Source organism: Bombus flavifrons, chromosome 3, assembly GCF_040668555.2.
Source record: "Bombus flavifrons isolate JBK064 chromosome 3, iyBomFlav1_principal, whole genome shotgun sequence".
NCBI lineage: Eukaryota > Metazoa > Arthropoda > Insecta > Hymenoptera > Apidae > Bombus > Bombus flavifrons.
This window is the reverse complement of record NC_138444.1, coordinates 2,282,899-2,303,464: the sequence shown is the minus strand read 5'-3', so window position 1 is coordinate 2,303,464 and position 20,566 is coordinate 2,282,899. Positions and strand designations below refer to the sequence as shown.

General features: G+C 39.7%; 1 protein-coding gene and 1 long non-coding RNA gene across 5 annotated transcripts; one reads left to right on the top strand and one right to left on the bottom strand.

Moving 5' to 3' along the window:
* Positions 1 to 358: 358 nt before the first annotated feature.
* Positions 359 to 19,860, bottom strand: DCX-EMAP (Doublecortin-domain-containing echinoderm-microtubule-associated protein). Of its 2 annotated transcripts, XM_069110206.1 has the most exons (17): positions 19,737 to 19,860; positions 19,190 to 19,414; positions 17,875 to 18,400; positions 17,375 to 17,552; positions 6,895 to 7,128; positions 6,694 to 6,810; positions 5,489 to 5,720; positions 5,097 to 5,392; positions 4,746 to 4,910; positions 4,527 to 4,622; positions 4,304 to 4,441; positions 3,970 to 4,230; positions 3,636 to 3,893; positions 3,384 to 3,546; positions 3,112 to 3,294; positions 2,938 to 3,033; positions 359 to 2,836 (listed from the first exon to the last, which is right to left on the bottom strand). In XM_069110206.1, the coding sequence occupies exons 2-17, from the start codon at positions 19,323 to 19,325 to the stop codon at positions 2,568 to 2,570; spliced, it is 3,348 nt and encodes a 1,115-aa protein (XP_068966307.1). In that variant the 5' UTR covers positions 19,326 to 19,414; positions 19,737 to 19,860; the 3' UTR covers positions 359 to 2,567. The 2 variants fall into 2 exon arrangements, with proteins under 2 accessions (XP_068966307.1, XP_068966306.1); XM_069110205.1 differs by lacking the exons at positions 19,190 to 19,414; positions 19,737 to 19,860 and having other exon boundaries at positions 17,875 to 18,395.
* Positions 8,875 to 12,121, top strand: LOC138177911 (uncharacterized). 3 transcript variants are annotated; one of them, XR_011172565.1, is made up of 5 exons: positions 8,875 to 9,260; positions 9,326 to 9,377; positions 9,460 to 9,691; positions 10,409 to 10,535; positions 10,629 to 12,121. It is a non-coding gene; the product is annotated as an uncharacterized LOC138177911 (long non-coding RNA). The 3 variants fall into 3 exon arrangements; XR_011172566.1 differs by lacking the exon at positions 9,460 to 9,691 and having other exon boundaries at positions 8,879 to 9,260; positions 10,629 to 10,693; positions 10,969 to 12,121; XR_011172564.1 differs by lacking the exon at positions 9,460 to 9,691 and having other exon boundaries at positions 8,884 to 9,260.
* Positions 19,861 to 20,566: the final 706 nt, after the last annotated feature.

Below are 20,566 nucleotides of genomic sequence, written 5' to 3'. Positions count from 1 at the left end.
GTTTTCAATTCAAAACTTTCTCGCACGTTCCGCGAAACATTTCTGTTCGAGTATGTTTCATGCGCTCCAATTGTAATTATACGCATTTTTTGTTCAAGTTCCATTTATAAAATAACCACTTAGCACGCATTTATCACGATTTAAACTGATGATGAAACTGAATAATAAATCATCACAGGTAGAGTATGGCGTCTCGTGAAATAAAGCGATTAAGCATTGGAAAACACGATAAGGAAATTGTTCAGTAATTAGTAATTGGCTTTTTTCTGATATAAATTGTACTGGTTTACATTCTTTTATGTATTTGTTCCTGTTTTCTACTTGGCCGAATTTTAAACAGCTGTTTTTTCGTAGCGCATAGACATTTTGAACACGAATGCGGCCGGCACGTTCATACCTTTCTATCCTTGAATAGCTATGCGATACGAAGTTCGATGTGAAAAAATGAGAGAAAGATGTTTCAAAGGAGGAAAGGAGACGTGGACGTGTTAAGTTTGAGAGGATGAAAGGAAAATGAACCACTTAGACGCTTACCAAGAACACTCATAGTGTAAGAAATAAAATTATTAATAATAAAGAATCGCTTTGAGTTACTAGTTGTGTATACTTTACTCTTACTGATTACCTGTAGTAAAAAAAATTTTTCATTATTTTTAGAATACGTCTAATAGTTAATAGTAATGATTCAATCATTTTATATCTAATGTGCAGAATTTATTGTAGTAAGATAGCTTTCTACACTGTTACGATTTTATGCTAAAGATTTGAGGGATCGTTTGAATCCTTTTCGTTTTTGTTTCAGGACGCATCGAAGAGCAAAATTCAGTTCCGCCTGCGATTGAAACATTTTTTTTTACAATGATTCTTATAATATACGAATTTATTTACTTTCGCAGATATTTCAACTTCTTTCTAAAAATGATCGCAAAGTTCATATATTCAAATTTCCTTAGAAAAGTAACAGGTGTAGTCTGATATTCGCTCAATACATAATAAAATAATAGAACGCAAAAGCAGGTTTGAATCGTCGATAAGAGTTCGTTTAAAGGTTCGGATAAAGGCTCACGGTGATCAGTATCCTGAAATAGATTCGATCACACGAGCTCTCTCTCAGAGAAAGCAGTATTTTGAAGCATGCAGGCTGTGAAAAAATTTCGAACTCGATGCCATGGCAGTGACGATCCCGAGCATAGCTTGCTAACATGAGAGATTCTCGTGTTATCATTTGCATCTACTACTATATGTATATATTTATATATATAATATATATTTCTGTAATGTAACATATCGTTTAAACTCTGTATATTTTTCCCTATACTTCATCAATTTGTTTTCTCTAGAAATGGGTGTGAACAAAAGGGAGAATCGACGGAGAGACGCGTTGACCCGCAACAGCATTTTCTCTAAAATCTTCGAAACAATGAAAAAAAACGAATTGACCATCGTCCCGGCACAAAGGTGCATGTAATATTTATCGTCTTCATATCAATTTCTGTTTAAATCTATCTCCATTACTTAAAATCTACCAAGGGGCGCCAGCGCCTCAAAAATTGCACGCTCCTGAACGTGCACATATTGTTTCTTTTTTTTTTGCTTCTTTTTCTTTTATACTCCTACTTGATACACATATAACGTGTGCCTATTTGTATTGCTTTCATTACGACTTTAGTAATGTACTGCATCGTTGTAGCGTGATAACATTATCGTTTGTCGCTGTTATCATAAATGCATACAAGAAGTCGTAATACGACAATGGCAAAACAGTTGAAGGAAGGGAAGATAGATTCTTGTCCTTCGCTATTACTATCGTCGATAACAGAAGTTCCGATCTTTAAACGTGTAATGAGAAATTCTGGTCAAATGTTGGTCTTAAGAAGTAAAAATAATTAAAAACATCGTGTACGGATTATTTCGTGGAGGTGGATGTCTTGGAGAAATTCACAAGATGTTATGATGTGGTAACGGATGTAAAAAGTGAATGTATTGCACCTGCAAGACGCTTAACTTCAAGACAGTCGAGCGATGCAATATATTTTTAGTAGATCTTATCTTCCTTTCGTTTACAAATATCAAACTACTTCTTTCAACGTTTCAGGGAATAAAGCGCGAACTGCGTTGCTACTGCATGAAACTATACTTGAAACGTGAAAAATGTCTCCTTGTCTCTAGAAAGATTCATCGACACAAAAGTGAGGCCACAGATAAACATGCCAGACAGTTTTAACGCTTTTCAGGTTGGATATTGGATAATAAACGACGAACACATTATCGCCGGAAAAAACATGCTTGGCAACCGAATCAAGTTGAATGAAAACGTTTGCAAAATTTGCTAAGTATCAACTCAGCCGTTCAATTCTTTCGCTGAGGACGAACTGCTGAACGCATGTTACTGAACTGTATTCAGCGCAATGATAAGAAGATAAACGTTTGTCGCGTTTGTTCATTGGTATTAAAAAAGTTCCACAATGGAACGAATCATCGCGATTTTGTACAGATCGCGTTAATAGTCTAGTTACCAGACTATTGAAGACAAAGGCAAAATTTATAACAAGAGGTAGTCCTTTTATCTACTCGTCGACTAGTTCCCAAAGCATGAGCGCAGCGTCGGTCCCACCGACGGTGACGACATTCTGATCGTTGTAGAGAAATCTAGCGCAGGCCACTAGGGAACTATACACTTTTTCTTCGACGTATTCGGCCTTAGCACTGGTACATGGATACCTGAAAAGTCTCAGATAGCCTTCTGCATCACCACTGACTAACATGTCATGAGCTGCTGACCTACTTGACGTAGTTAGAACAGTCGTTAACGGATAATAACGATTATTCCACATTCCTGTAAATAGTATTGTTAAATATTATTTTAATAATCCTGAAACTGTAATAATAATAATGTACAGTGTTGCTTTTACTGTTGCAGAACTTGCGTATACTTACCAGATACCATGTATCCAACCATGCAGTTGTGCGTGTACCATTTCACGTCCTTCATAACTAATGGACTCTTCTCCGATGATAAGGCTTTCACATCCCCTGAAAAATGTATTTTAAGTTATATTTATTTTCTTTAAAGTTTAAAGCTAATTTAATTATAAAAAGAATCAACGTTACAGAATACTAAGTCGTAGTCCTGTGTAACAGTCTGGAGAAATCTGCTATCGGAACTCCAGTCGAGCTGCACTAATGGTTGCGTTCCGCGGATCTTGTTGCTCTTCTTGTACGAGAATCCGTCTCTAGATACTCTAAAGAGATATACACTACCATTCTGAGAACCCATTGCCACAATTTCTCCCGCTGTTCAACAAAAATAAAATCTTATATCTTTTATAATCAACGTACAAAAATATACAAATATATAATCATGTTTTATATGTGTATCATACTTGGATTATAGCCAATGCATGATAAAGGTGAACCACAAACTCTAAGGGTTGCTACAGCTGCCCCTGTGTCTGCGGCGAGGACCAAGAGATGACCTTCAGAAGAACCAGCGGCAAGGGCAACTCCAAAAGGATGGAAAGCTATGCAAATGCACTCGAAACCGACCTAAACAAACGTTACATTTGAATTTGAATTTTAGTTAAGATTTAACAATTTTTATTTGAATGTGAAAATTTGAAGATTTAAATTAATACCTGCGTCGTCCACAAGAGTTTATGCCTTCGCCAAAGAGCAATATTCTTATCATGACCCGCAGTAGCGAACACTTCATCGTCAGGATGCACAGCAAGGCCCCACAACTGCCTCCCATGGCCAAATACGACTTGATTAAACCTTCTTTGAAGAGAACCTTCTAAAATATTATTCCTGGTAGTTCCAACATAAATATTTCCGTCGTTCCTTCCTGGTCTCTGAGGATAGATACTTCGCACACCTCCTACTGCCTCTGGTAACTATGTAATGTAATATTCAGAAATAGCATAACATATAATACTTGACTATTAATTAAAATCTAGGTTACACGCATACTTTAGTATCCGTGATACGTTTGTAATTCTGAAGAGAATCCCACGCGGCGATTTTACGGTCTTTTTCTCCACCAGAGAGCAACGTTCCCTCTGATAGCATAACAAGTGAGCTAATGCCTTTATTATGCGCCTCAAATTCCATTCGTACAAAGTATGCACCATCCGCATCCACGGAGTAAACGGTGATGAAACCGTCGCTATCTGCCGTGACGACATCTCCGTCTTGCTCGAATTGGATGCTAGTCACGTGCGTACGGGACGGCTTAAATGGAAAACCAGAATCAGTAAGTAGCTCCAAATAGACGAGCACACGTTTACTTCACATTGCAACGTACAGGTTTGATAATGTCCGTCCTTTCAAAGAAACCGTCTTTCCGCCGATTCCAGAAGGTCAAGTGACCTCTACCGTGCGTAATCAGCAGATTGTCGTCGAGAGGATGAAAAGCTGCACCGGTTAAGTCCTCCTGCATGGTCTATAAAAATTGGTATTACACACGGACATTATGATATATGATCATGACATTGTAGCGTGCGCGAAGTAGGTGGAGAAAAGCTTACCGCCACTTTACCCAACAAATGGCCCCATTGCCACTGCCACACTGAGAGTATCGCCTCCCTGCCAGCGTCAACCGCTAATACGTAACTACCCCCGTTCTGTGCACCGAGAATCATATAGAAATATGCTCGTTGTTCAATTCTTTTTTATACGATATTTAGGTTCGCGTTATGTTAGTACATTAGTATTGCGTATGCGTGCATTTGGGTGTGATATTTTACCAGTTGAGAGAATGCTAACGCGGAGACGCCCATCTGGAACTCAGTCATTCCGAACACGTACAGAGTAAGCAGAGTCTCTGTTGACCATATGCGAACGTGTGGTTGCGCTTTTCTGTGTCTACCAGCTTTTTGTCCGGATGCCACCAGCTCTCTACTTGGGTGAACCTACATATACATTAAGCGAATACGTTGAAACATTTAATCACATTTATTCGATCTTAAAATTCCGGAGATATTAAATTATCTTTTTACATTTTTTGATTTTAACGTCTGATCTATTTTAGGTTCCCGCAATATCTTTCCGATCGATTATAATCCAGTTAAAGTCCCAACTGAAACCAACAATAATACCTCCATGCACGTAATATCCTCCGTATGGCCCACATAGTGCCGTTGTGCATTTTCCTCTCTGTCAAAGAGAACAGCCACGGCAGCGACATAGTACAAAAGTTCTCCACTCGGTAGAACCCAGAGATTTCTTCGGGTATCGGTGCCCCGATATCCGTAAACCCATTCAAGTTGCAGCTTCTTATCCGGCGGAGAATTGTCCACCGGTGGCAGGTGGGAAGGTGGATAAAAGGATCGTCTCAATCCTCGAATAGTCACTCTAGCTGGTTCGTCTCGCAATACCTCGACAACGCTATAATCTATTTAGAAAGAGCGTAATGTGCTCGTTTAATATCGTTATTTACAATTAGATAATCGGTGTACATAATGGATAAGCGAAGAGCGATATGGAGAACCGTTTACTCGGACGACGTCTGAATCAGGGGCATACAAAGCGCGTGGTCTGCTTTTGCTACGAGCTCGTCTTTGACGGCCGATATCCTCGACCACAGTAGGTGGTCCTCGTGATCTGGATCTTCTTGCTGGGGATGCGGTAACAGCACCAGCTATACCCATCCCCGACCCAGTACCCAGATAAAAGGTATCCACGTCAGCGAATTCGTTCCTTAGTTGCGAGAAACTTCTTACCTGTCAACGGTATAATCATTTAATTTAGAAACAGATGAAAAATTGTGGTTTTGTTTTTAATGTTGTCTTTAAAAAATTATCCTTGATTATAAATTCTAAGGATGCGGTATTGGTAAAAACAAATGCGAGGGAGGAATGTAGGTGTCAAAATGAATGAACCTAGACACATTTTGTTCCCGTGTCGGAATCGTGTCGCAAACGTCACTGTTGACGTAGACGTCACAGGGTGTATACACGATGATGCATAAGGTAGTCGAATGCTCGCTAAAGAAAATTGGTCAATTTGAAATTCATATACGGTCGTGACCTGGAAAGATGGATCTCTGACCTTTTTTCCCACGAGCCTCCAACCGACTTACAACGGCCGCGATCACCAGAACGTATAATCGTGTAATCTGCTATGACGTTGTGAAACTCGAATCAAAAATGATTAAAATAACATGCAACGATGAGAAACAGGAATAATAATATCTTACTTCCATCTGCTATCTTTTTGCATTAACAAGATGTGAATTTCAGTATCTATTGAAGCGGAATTTTGTTTGTATCGCTTAATGACCTATTTCTTGTTTCAGGAATTTTATTCCCTAATTACCAACGATATTTTTGAGTATAATAAAAAGATCGTTCGGAGGCGATTGAAAAGAGAGTTAATCAACGACCCTATTCCATTTATTGTAAAGAAGTCGACCCCGATATCGTCACGCTTCGTTTCGACGCTTCTACCCCCACCATCGCATGCATATTTATGGACAAACATTATTCAAGCAGATTTTATAAGTACGATGCCGAGCCAATGTCTTCGATTTGCATAAATCGCTGATAAACTTTCGAGTCGCCCACGTTTCGGCCGTTCACGAACGTACACCAATCGATCACGATGTACGTCATCCTTCTCGACAATTTCGGCCACGGATTTTTATTGTATTTCACGTGAATTTTTACAATACTTATTTCTATTGCAGTATTTTACCTCTTGACCTGAAACTGTGAACATTCTTTTGGCCCCATTCATCTTCAATACTTGTCCAAGATCTTCCAGCACTTCTTCGAACGGTTGCGAAGTACGGAGGTTCAACAAGACTCGACACTGAAATCAATTAGTTGTAACTCATAAAAAAGAAAAATATAAAGAAATTTGAAATACGTTTTAGATGTGCTTTGTAATTACTACCTGTACTGTATGGTCATGGTTGTTAACGATTCGTATGACACGTCCCGAAGAAGGCTTTCCACCGCCAGGAGGTGGTGCTTCGTCGGTGATGGAAGCTTTCCTGCTAAGACTCGCCACCGCTGGTGGTCTACTTTGCCATCCTCCGACACCACCTCCAACGCTTGCTCCACCTCTGCTACCGCCGCCAGTAGGACTCGTGTACCAGGTGTTGCTTTTCTTTCCGTAGCTGGCCGGCTATTATTCCAAGTTAGATAATAAGTTAAAAACAAGTCGTGAAAACCTCAAGTAATTCCATTAATTATTTCTAACGGCACTGGCGTATGATTGGTTAAATAAATATAGTGAAACTATACTAGTGGCTTTAAGGTTTAAATATTCATTTTAATTGTTAACACTTTATATCACAAAGTGCCTCACTATATTTGTTTCACCCACTATAATTTAACATTAATAGAATCTAATTAGGATTTGGAGGACCTGCAACATATCGGCCGGCAGCGATATAACTTCAAAGGAATCGCTCATCAACACGACAAAACTGTCGCAGCCGTCCCAGGATTTAGGGCTACAGGACTCTAGCTCGGAGTCGCTATAAGAGTCCGCCTTGTCTCCGCCGGCGCCAAAGTCCGGCTCCAAGTCCGAGCGGGACGAGGAACTTGCCGACTCAATGGTGAACCTAGATCACTGTAGTCTCACTCAACGATATTCACAGTCCTTAGAGAACGTTCTTCACTGAACAGTAAACTTTATCCTTGCTTGTTCACATTCTTTTCCATCACTTGCACACAGTAACCCTTAGTTCTTCTTTAATCTTTTTAATTCTTCTAATAATACCTTATATAACAGATCGAAAAATTTTATTTCGAGAACTTAGAAACAGTCGCACATGTAACAGACTGTTATTTCTTCTGTTTTAATCATACAACTGTACTTCGTAGATTGGAAGACTTTAATTTGACTCTATAATTGTATGAACGACACGGGTTCGTAAAAAAGAACGGAAAACTTCTGAGGAAAAGGCGACGCCTTGTAATCGCAGCAGCTGATCGCAAAGGGAACTACGATCGGAACAAATGAAAACGTGGTGTCCAAAGCAAACGAGGGCCGTGAGAAGGTTGTGCCACTAGGTGCAACCTCAACTGTGTTCGATGGACAACTGGAGGCGGGGTGTGTACTGCCTCATTGGGCTGGAGAACCAACCCCCTGGCTGCAACATCCCCTACCCTCCCCCTCCGCTTTCTAGGAGAGCCATCGCGTCTCAAGGCCAAACAGCCATCCCCTGCACTTGAGAGTATATAGCTCACCAAATCGTGCGACACGTAGATTGCTGGTTAAAAGTTTGGATTCACTACACGTTCGAAGAAATGCAAAAATCTTTAGAAGTCTTTTTTAGTCATTGACTTACTTTCTGGTCTTAAATCGAAGATCTATCAAAGTATGGAAAATTGTAGTTAACACGTTAATAAACTAGTCGTTGGTAATTTTATATTCATAAAGATTTTATGTTATATCGTACAAAATTTTATATTTCTATCGCTTTTTTTTCTTATATGGCTTTTTATCTTTTGCATATCATAAAGAATACTTTATAAGCAACTTAAAGGTAATATACTACAGGTGCACTATTTTTTTATCTTCATCTCACGTGTATGTGATTTTATATATAACAAGGTTCTTGCATACAGTTGATTGTTACAAAGTATAGTTCTAATGTAATTTCGCCTGTGTCATGATTTGTCGACAAATGATGGTATATTATGATGGACGAGTGGAAATTTTGTTAAATGGAAGCTTGATGGACACCTGTTAATGAGGATATACGTTCGGAAATGAGTGTTCGCTGTAGGAAATGAGGCTGAAAGCATATTTTGGAATTAAGGGCGTCCACGCCCTAATACAGCGGCATACCGAATGAAAAAAGAAGTAACATCGTATAGGACCAATTATCCTTGTTGACTAAATGAGGTCAATATTCAAGTGAGACAGGGAGGCAATGAAAAGAACGTTAACGAGGCTAATAGTGTAATAAACCGACTTATGAATTCGAGACACGCACGCTGCTGCCGGCAGAATGCCAGAGATTCGATGACCTTGCAATCGTTTGCTATACTTGAGATCTTTCCAAATTTATCAGTGGCAAATAACAAAATTTCATAAAATCGTGCACTTCAATTATTTCACAGATAGTTTTTATTTTTCTTTGTATTAAACCTTGTATTAATTTAAACTTTGTATTAAGCGACCCAAACAATGATACAAACAAGTTTCAGAGAAATTCATCATTAAAAGATAACTCAATCGACCAATAGATGTGTACGCGTTCATCCTCGTGCAGTTGCAATGCAATGCCAGCTTTGATGGGATTGGTATGATAATGGAAGCATAGATTAACACAAGGTGAAGGTTAAACGACTCTCTCTTTCTCACACAGGCGAGCAACCCTACCGGTAATGCACCCTCCGTGACGTAAGCTTAACCCATAGGTAAGCCATTCAGTGATTTCTTTTCTCGAAAATTATTAGCTTTTTAAGAAATTACACTTCGAAATGTACGTATGTTTAAAAGATGTTCGAAGACGTCATAACAAAGATTGAAGACAGTTCAAGTTCAAATTGTTCTTATAATATACAATAAATACTCATGACAACGTGACTAAGACGCTTAATGGACTCGAGGCACGAGCTTTAAAAGGAGAACATTTGGACAGTGAAAAGATATATAATTTTTTGTGGTATGAATCAGCAGCAATAATTTGGGAAGGATCGATTGGAAATCCGTAGATTTCACGAATTATCTGGTAACGTTATTAATTCCGATGAAATATATTTCTAAAATAACTAATTTATAAATTTTAAATTTAATATTTAATTTATATTTTCGTCAATTATATGTATGTTAAATACACAGATACATACTATCAATGTAACAAATAAAATTTTACAAATTTCTCATATATCAGTAAGTGATTGTTTCCACTATAGAATAAGGAATATTATTGTATATAAACACCATCGCTAGTGAAATCTGTAACGTGTTTAGATTCTTAATGAACTTCATGAATTCTGTCCAAGGCTACCGGACAGTCTTTATTATTTACTTTCTTATATCACTGTCGAAGCTTACTGTTCGACTAGACTCGAAACCAGTTTACGGGTCAACTTTGTTTCCGCAATCTGATCGACTCCAAGCAAGCTTGAAATCAGAACGACTTACACAATCTCTTCCATCGAAACGAACCTCGTAAGGTTCGCTGCTCACGAAGGTGTCTATTAATAAATTACAAACTAAAAATACACCCCTTCATCGACGTCCAAGGCACGATGTCGTAGAAAGATCTATTTCTCATAATTATAAGTATTTGCCGCTAGATGAAACGAAAGTTCACAAATATTATGTACCCTGCTTTGAAAAAACAATTTTTATAATTTCAAGCGGATGTCGTAATAATTTGAAACAATATTGTTTTTTCTATGTAATATGGTACTTATATAATCTATAGATTCCAACGTTTCAGGTGAACAGTTTGCACGACGTTGTAACATGAAATAGCCATTTCGATCGTGTGGCTGAAAAAAAACAAGGCAATTAGGAGTAGAAAAAAGAAAGAAGAAACGAGAGTCCATTCACGAGGAGTTTAGCTGGTTCGTATAGTAATTTATGACGCTGTCCCCATAAATTACGATTTGCCAGCGAACTGCAATATGTGTGAGTCAACGCATATGTTTCTTTGCAAGGCCAAGGTCACGGTGCAACAATCTTCCGGCTGTTGGTATGCGATCGGATGGAAGGCGCAACGAAAGTATGCGTGGGTGCACACTTTGGGTTCACCATGGGTGCTACAACCCTTAACCTTTTCACGCATTTACGCGGTCATGTACCCCGTTGATTCATCTTTCTGATACAACAGTTCATACTGCACAATATTTACGCAATCAAATTGATAAATAGTAGAATTTTTGTGACTTTCTTTTTTCACTTTTACGTTATCAAGAATTTTACGTTCGACCTAAATATTTATTTGTACGTATTGCAAAAAATCTGCCACATGATTCGAGTAATTCGATCTCTTTTCAGGTATTAAAGATCGAACTTTCTCGATTAACCGTGACCTCCAGTTTCAATGAAAATGAAATCCTGCATATTCTACAATCGATTACGCTATAACCAAGTATCCTGTCAAGAATATCAGCCTATAGAGATTATTAAGAATATTCTAACCATCATATTTTTTATCTTATATTTTTTCTTCGTTGCATAATTTATTAGGAGAAAATTATTTGCTTTTCACATGGATGTATCCCTTCGCAGAGAACAACAGGACAGGATATTGAGTTTGACTTTCTCATCTACATTGGAACACTAGCTCGCAACGTACAACAGGGTGAATATCCGTCTTAACCGTCTACCTTGTTGATAAGAGAGCGAGGACCGTTGAAAGGTCGCTTCACTGTACTCCAACCCTTAACCTTTGGCGCCAGGTCACTGGCTATAAATTATCATTTGCAACATTAATTCGATTACTCGAATTGAATATTTTAGTTAGGAAAGAGCGTTGACTATCATTCTGATAAAAAATAATACGCTATGTATTTTATATATAAAATTGATACGAATTTGTGGTGAGAAAAAATGTATTTCCATTTTCCAACACTTTCCATATGGCATTCAATGCACGCGCGCGGCACTATAATTGGCAGGTGATAAGGCTCGCTGCATCGATAAGCTGTTTGCGCGGCGATCGTTGGGTTAATTCGGCCGATTAACACGAAACATTTTTTTTCTTCCCGTATCAGTAATCTCGTGTGGCGTATACACAACCCTGATTTTTCGCGACGATCGTTGCCTAAATTAGCTTCGTGCACTTTGTGTAAGATGTTAATATAAAAATTGCTCACATGAAAATCATCCACAACCTACGACTGTTTGTATCGTAGTGCCACATAGGCTCGATATACAATAGAACAAAAGCGTTCCGCGCAATCATCTACGAGTTACTTAAGATTTGATATATTAAGCAGGGCTTTGATGAATTACTATAATTTCTATATAGTTAAAAGAAGGCTGGTCTTGACGCTTTGAAAACTAACTAGTTTCATTCCTAAGATAAAAATGGTTGCAACTTTTAGAGTAGATTGATTATCAAGATTCAGTAAGAGAAAGACCAAGGTTCTTTCTGAAATCTTTTGAAATATATTTTGCAGGATAGTTTGAAAATAATATAATAATGTATGATGGAAATAAATTAATTTATATGGGTTTTTGTTACTAATACCACATATCATAGAATTCTTCTATCATTCCTTTCTACTGTTCTGATGTATTGGAACTTAGAATTGCATTACTTTTGTTTCATTCTGTGCATTATTAGAAGAAAATCGAGGGTTGTCGGGACTACTTATGCATGCAAGAAGTTGAAATCGTAATTGACATATATTACAGGAGTGCGTGACGAGCGAGCGTGCTATACGGAGTGAGAGAAGGTTTAACACACAGGGTAGTTGTCCTGCGAATGTTCTGCGACAAGCGTGCAGGCAGTCTGGTCAAAAGGCAACGAATACCATACAGACGGGATGCCGCAGTGATTTACATATCGTCGATCGAGGTATACACGTCATGTGGCGAAAACGTGTGTGGATTGGTGTAATACGCACCGGAGGGAACGACGGATCGCGACCGGTTTTCTTGAAATGCTCCTCTTTAATCGACCCTTACCGAAATTCATTTATTTCGAATTCGAACCTCATACATATTCAGCGCGAAAACCAGCGATAAATGATCCAAGCCACGGATTACAATGCGAATAGTAACACGAATCTGCGTGTTTCATGATAACGGGAGGAAGAGGGGAGAAAGAAAGTAGGTAACGGAGCAACATTCTGACCACTTTGAATTCGCACTTACACGTCCCCTTCAGCTTTGCGGATCGTTCAATTGCATGTCGATATGTCGAGAGGAAAGTCCGGGAGTTTTTCTTACGGAGGTAATTGGAAGGAACTTACCGTTGCGTGGAACTACCTTATACTTACTATTAATTGCATTAACATTCCTATTTAATATGTAGACATATGTCTCGCTGTATATTTTCTTAATTAAACTTTCCTCATTTTTTTCTTCATCGCAATTTGAAAATCAGGTCACTAAAAGTCATATTTTCGAGTAACTTCTTCTTCTCATTTTATGCTATAAATTTGACCAGAGAAGAAATAGCGTGTAATTAAATACCAGCCTGTATACTTAAGCTTCTACATCTGTAAAACCTGATTTAAACGCAAGGAGGTATTAGTCAAAAATAAAAGAGCGCGAAACGAAATAAGAAGCTCGATGAAGAACTCTCCAGCTCGAACTCTACAATCAGTTGGAATCAGATCGAATGTTCGCGTAATTATTCGATAACTCAAGGTATATCGCTTACAGGATCGACGTAATAATGTCAATTAAAGTGGACTGCCGTCAGTCATGCAGCCTAGAAGAGCGAAAAACAACAACTACCTGAAAAGGAGGTGGATATCGAAAAAATTTACGAGCTTAAAGGAGTCCGTTTATCGTCGCAAATATTTTTCGACTAGCTCCCTCGTTTCTTCGCCCTCTCCCTTGCCGAGTACGTGTAATTAATTTGCAGGCAAGCATGCAATATTTTCGTCGGCCCAAAGACGATAAAAGCAGGACAAAATTTGGTTCACCGAGATTATGGCTATCGAAATCTTTTCCTTACATGTCACATGTCCCATGTCCCATGAATAGCCTCGCGTGAAACGTCCATAAGAACGCAACAACGATCCGTTCTTTGTAATTACATATTTTATTCGTTTCTTAGGAAGGTATTCCTTGTGATTTCGTGACGCATATAGGCCAGATACGTGCAAGAAGTTTCTGGCGCTAGAGTTCGTGACATATCACGGTGGAGGGTGGCTGACATGAATTTCAGACTAGTTAACAATTATTTCTTTCAAAAACACTCTCCAGCGCTGTTATATCCCTTATGAATTTACGGGAGGGAACATGTGTGCACACGACAGTAGCTGCGACCGACTATTTCAGAAAGAAAAAGGACTCGTTATCACGGCGAAAGCCGGCACGATATGAAAATGAAGAACGAGCTCGAAACATGCGTGACGGATCGTCCTACGTTCGAAACGTGCCACTAGCGATTACAAAGAAATAATCGTGGCGATTATTCAATTGTAAAACGCTACCTGAAGGATGGCAATTTTTGGCGACGCTTTTTATACTTAATTTATAATATATCCGTGGAATTAATCTAGATACAATCGATAAGATCGAATACAAAAATGGTCGTAAACTAAAACGACGTAAGTTACATTTTCAAGAAAAAAAGAATCGTATAAGCGTACAATACATCATTCTGCTTATTGTTTCTTCAAATTTTATTTAAATATTTTGGTAATACGAATAGAACGAAAATGCAAATACGATTATAAGAAACGTAGCGATAAGCAATCAAAATGACGGAGACCTCGATGCCCGACTAGTCACTGTTCCATGTCAGTGTCACACATCCGAATCGGTCGACGTCGTCACATAGCATCGATGCCTTTCGATGAACGGTTGTCACACGTACGTGTGTACTACGTTTGCGCTCAGAAGTTTGCAGTAGTAATAAACTGTTACTTCCGACCGCAGTAGTAACGCCTTTGCAAGAGACGGTCAGAACATAATTGATTGCGTCAACTCACAGCCGGCTGTAATTGACGCTATATCTTCCACCGGTTCCTCGTCATTTCCGTTATCCCGCAACATTAATTTTTCATCATGTTATCGCTCTTCCATGCCTCACTATTTCATTGCAATTTCGAATGCAACCATAAATTTCCAAATATAACGTGATCCTCGTTTCTAATTGTACGCTTTTTAACAATGGATTATGCTTATCAGGGAGGGTGGGTAAAATTTTGAACCGTTAAGAGAATATCAGTCTACTTCGTCAAGTTTCTTCAGACAGAACGGTAGAAACCCGGTTTGTGAATCGTCTATGTGGAGAACGTTGTATTTATTGATCCCTTGCGGGACTGACCAACGGTCAATGAGATACGGTCTCTCCCTTGCTAGCTGCCCTACGACTTGAGAGCCCTGCATCGGTCTCCTTAACGGAAATACAAACCTACCCTCTCACCCTGTCTCTAACCTCCTATGTTACAACGTGATTCATACGTTCTTGGAGAAACTCGACTATATATACTACAAAAAAAAAAAAAAAGAAAAAAATGAAACAGCGTAAAATGTTTCGAAGAAACGGGAAGAACCAAAAACTGCATGTGCTTCGACCTGGCTAAATTATATAAAGTTCCTATATAAAGCAATTGAACAGTGGACAATCACTTAATGCATAAAACACGAATAACACGAAGGAAGCGAATTAACTGGCAAACGATCGAGCATCCGACCTACATTTTAGTCTGACGAAGATCAGCGGGATAAGTTTTTGTGGTGCAGCGCCATAAAGAAATTTGGGTCATCCGTGTAGCGAGGTGAAGAAACTGGAGTCCATTTAAAGGCGCAACCGTTATCACGACATGGAGGAAAGATGGATTAATGACTGGTCTGGTGGGAATGAAAATATGCAGACGAGTGGAACGCATGGAAGCACGATAATGAGGCATTAAGCGAAATAGGATGGCGTACCATTTGAACGGGACCAGAGCGACATAAGAGGGTGGACTGGTGCGCAACCGCAGATCCAATTGGCCAGCCCTTTTCACCCCGCTTTCCAGCCAACCCTGTGGTGATACTTACCCCCACTTTTCGTCCCGTTGACACGCTCCCACCCCTACCTCAAGACCGCAGATTCACCTACGTACGTCGATCTTTCATGCCACGTGGCTTTGGTAAACAATAGTCAAAATATGTATCTGATACTGATTTAGTACAATTAGATTCGGTATCATTAAGAACGAATGCAGACAAAGTTATTCTTATGGAGAAGAATTATTGATGCAATTTTTTATTTAAATCTCGTTAAGTCTTCGATTGTTCCTTTTAAAATTTTTAGGTGATATCTATGATTAAAAACAACAAGATTGTTCGTAGAGAGCTTAATATCGATTGGACCTCTTACGATATAGGTCAAGGTGAATCTCAGTCTAGATATTGCTCATGAGAATCCAGGATATAGGTCATGGGTGTATGAACACCAATTCTGGACTTCAATCGGCATGCGAGGGTTGCTATAAGTACGATAGGATCGTACATAAGCTTTAGCCACTTTGTCGGATCAAGGGCTGACCCAACACGAGACTAACGCCGATCGAAATAACGGATCGTACACAAGCCGAGGTAGGAAAGCAGAAACTACGACGATACGATATACGGTATAACGAGCAGCTTGGTCACACCTTAAAACCTAGAAATTAGGTTGGGGCGTGGACCACCCTTCACATGGCATGACGCAACGATAAATGATATCCAATCCTTCCTATCGGCGCTTTCATAAAAATAATGAACACCCGTGGCCTTCCAGGCGAATTGAGTTGAAAGGTTTAGCCGTTAATTGGACAATTTTTCCCTGCAACCAATCCCTCGACTTTCGAATCTCGTAGACGATCCCTTTCGAATTGGCCTTGATTCGCTCTACGTTTGAATAATGCAGCGATTAACGTAAGCATTTTAGAATTGACTTGAATAAAATACAATTTTAAATGTTTGATATTTGTCAAAGAAGATTGATATAGAACAATGATCGTTGTGACAATTCTTTTTAGGTAAACTAGGCAGATTAGTATTGCGTGTGGCCTGCTTAAAGATTGATCTGGGCCAGATACACAAAGATTGTTGACAGCAATATACGCAGTTTTCTTATAAATTGCTATATCGCGACCTGGCCAGCCCTATTATGCTTCCTATTGATATTTGCGTGTGTATGCATTAGCTGTATGTATATGCGTGCCCAACACGTTCAAAGTACGCATTTGTAGAAGTCGCCAGTGTTTTAACGTCCGTCCACCTTCTTGCACACAGGCTGTGGCTCATGAATATTAAGCGTGTGTTATGTGTACACCAGCTCTAGGTTCGCTTTAATTATACGAACGATACGTAAGCGACGAATGCCCCAAGTAGAAAAGGATATTTACTTTTCGCCATGCACAAGTCCCTGCACGTGTTGAATTATCGCTGTCGTAATAAGATTGGTTCTCTCGTTCAAAGTGGGGTGGGAGGGTTGTTGTTACCTGACCAGATTTGATCTACACATACACGCGATCCTGTGTCTTAAGGACCTTATTTCTTCTTCGTGCAATGTATCAGATCGAATGACCCACTTTTCCGCCGGTGGGCGATTAAGACCCTTTTTTCCAAGCAGTCTTAAACACCATGCATAGTAACCTGATTGGAAAGTAATGCTTCTTCCCAGCAGTATTTCTTTCTGATGATATGTATTTCTAATGACTCTCGCCGTTTCTGAGCTTCAAGATTTCATCTGACGATATTATAGATAAAAAATTATAAATAGAAAGTTCTTTTCGCTTACCTTGAACGATTTGTAGCTGGAAACGACGTATGAGGCACCATCTTCGAGCTCGTCCAAGGTGAGTTTACGATCACCATCCATGGAGAAGATGTGTCGCGCCCCTCTGGGCAGGTCCATTCGCAGGGACAGCCTATCCAGGAGTGCCTCCAGGGAACCGATGTCCCTTCCTGGCTTAAACCTGCAAGTTATCGCTGTGATAAGAACTACGACTTCGATTTTCACAATTAACTTCCTTTTACCGATACGTTTCATCAATATTACACAATTAATGCCATTTAACTCTGAAACTCATTGGTAAACGAATGAATCACGCTTGTACGGTTAGTATCTTTTGTATGCCGCAGGGAGAATCTCATTCATAGGCCAAAATCAAGGCCACGAAGGGTGGACACGCCACCTGCACCCAAGAAGGGTACTAGCGTAAGCGCCGCTTTGTACACATGACAAGAATCAGGCTACGTAACACGATCATCAACGGCAAATAGATTTTAATAGCTTACCTGAACTCAATACCAGGAAAATACGGGTCGCCATTTTTATAAAATGTGACTCTCCTGGCTCTCCAGTAACCGAGGTTGTTGTATCTCGCGGGCGCCGGCTCGTGTCGGCTCTTAGGCCTGTGCTCCGGCTGCTCCGGAGGCGGCATGCGGGGACTGGAGGGTCTACTCTGCCTCCAGAAGCCGGCCATGCCGCCTCCACCCCCACCCTCGTTTGCTAGAAGACCGCCACCGACCGCCTCTTGCGCCGCTCCACCTTCCACTTCCACGTCCTCTTCCTCTTCGTCTTCCTCCTCTTCTTCTTCTGCCTCCTCCTCCTCCTCCTCCTCTACGTCGCTGCGAGCGCCTCCACCAGGCATCGTAGAAGCCGTCGCGGCCGTCGTGTTGGTCGTCGTAGTGTTGTTGGCGTTCACCGTCGATGCCGTCGTCCCGACGCCGCTAGGTGTAGTTACTGTTACCACTGAACCAGTTGATTCTTTCAGGGAATTCTCGTTCTGCGCCGCCTCCTGCTCCTCTTTCTTCATTACATCTGTTCACGACAAACGATGAAAATCGCAGAAAAAAGTCGATGAACTTTCTGCCGATTTCCTTTTGTTCTTTTTTTCATTAATTCTAACTATTCATTTTTCATTCGAACATAGGTAGATACAAAGGAAAAAATTTTTTTATTTATCACCACAGAAACTTAAAAAATATATAATAAGGAGTATTTCGAAGAGCAATGGCTTGCTTTTGAATTGAAATGAAAAAATATAATACTCAATCACATATATCGTTTGGTATATACACACATATGTATAGACCAAGAAGTAGTCCGGAAGGTAGACGCCGTACAAGCCACGGCACAAGCTTTTGTGGTACTAAATCGTTTCGTTCATAGACCCTTGAGAAACCCAATTGTATTTCCATTTTGATGTTTCAATTCCCTTTCAGCTCTTCGTTACTAAATTTCATTTTTTAAAGTATCTGATAATAAAACGCACACGTTCTTTCGAAATCATGTACCTGCGAAATCTAGTTAACTATTTATCTTATGAGAACAATAGAACAGAGATGTGAAATATATTTGTTTTCTAATCTCAAATTTTTTAAAGAAATATTTTACTTATAGCCTCGGACGTGGCTTATGGCATCATGAATTTCAACAAACCAAATCTCTCATCTGTCTGATAACAGGATCGGGGAGAGCGATTATTACGTGCCATAAGAGGTTGTGCCACCTTTTAGCACGAGTATCTGATCGGAGATCTGGGTGGCCGGTTCCCGGAACACATACTCGGATGATCACAATCTCAAGTTGGATAATTAGCTCTCTCACCTGGCTCCGAGGTAGTAGTTGCGCCGGCTCCACCAGCCTCGTTGCCGCCACCCACACTTCCGTCGCCCGCTGCCTCCTCGAGCTGCCCCAGGCTGGAGCCGGCACGCAAACTTGACTGATTTTCAGCAGCGATCATCGGCGCAAGGCCGACACCTTCTACCTCCTCTCTTTTCCTCTTCTCTGTTTTTCAGCCGGTCTCGCTCTTTCGGGATCAACGAAACAATCCTGAGGAAAGTCTGCATTTTTATTCAAGTATGTTCATGAAAGGATATCTTCTGAAGACCTTCTGTTGTTTCAAGATTTTGGATATTAGAGATTGTTAATATGCAATAGTATCCATTATGAAAAAGTTTTGCGAAATGGAAGAGAATCGATATTATACCAATGAATTACAAAACATAAATTTCACTGTATAACGATAATTCAAATTAATTAGGTTACCCTAAAAGCTTCGTTACAGATTCTTTAATTTAAATTTGATTAATAATTGGAATAATTTAACTTCAAGTAATGACAAGAGCAAGATCGAGTTGTTACTTCTGCGTACCTCAAGAATCGACTAATACTAGCCGGCGTTCTTTTTTGCAATGTCGCCCTCCGTGAAATTGCCTGTCAAAATTGATGGATCGTCGAATTGTTTCTTCCGTGAGGATTCAAGGCTCCACTTTTTTATGCCAACGCGCGGCAAAGAAGTGACTATAGGGAACGAAAGGGCCTCCTATATGCCGGCAGGACGTCCACGTGTCGCGTGATTTGCCGGGGATTCCCGATCGATCTCCCTGCTTACGATGCACTTTTATTTTATAACTGCAGTTCACTGCAGATCAATCGATCGTCTCCCTTCATCTTGCTTGATTAAAAGGTACACTCAAATTTCAAGTGCACATGAACAATGTCCAAAGCAAAGTTTCTCACAATTGTTCCTTTAATGATCCGGTGTTATGAACCCAACGTGGACTACGTGGTTTAAGATTAATGCCACGTAATTACGTTGCGTAACGCTAGATTATTCCTCGAGGAGTTAAGGTCACGAACTTTGCACAGTAATTGGTACACAATAATAACAAAAACCGAGGTGCGGCTGGAAATTTCGATCAAAGGGACTTTACATCTGATTATAAGACTAACTGATAACTTGAAAGAGTATAAAGAAATTCTCATTTTATATTATATAAATAAAATATGAAATTTCAGAACAATTTGTAAGCAAAGACCATAAAAATTAACATAAATCGATTTAATTATACATGTAGATGAAACGTGGAAGTTTATCGTGAATCAGCGGGGGTGTAGCCTTTTCTATAGCTCCTCCATTCATTCCTACGCACCGACTTATCCTAGTCTACCCACCGGAAATTCACCACAATCGATTTCTTT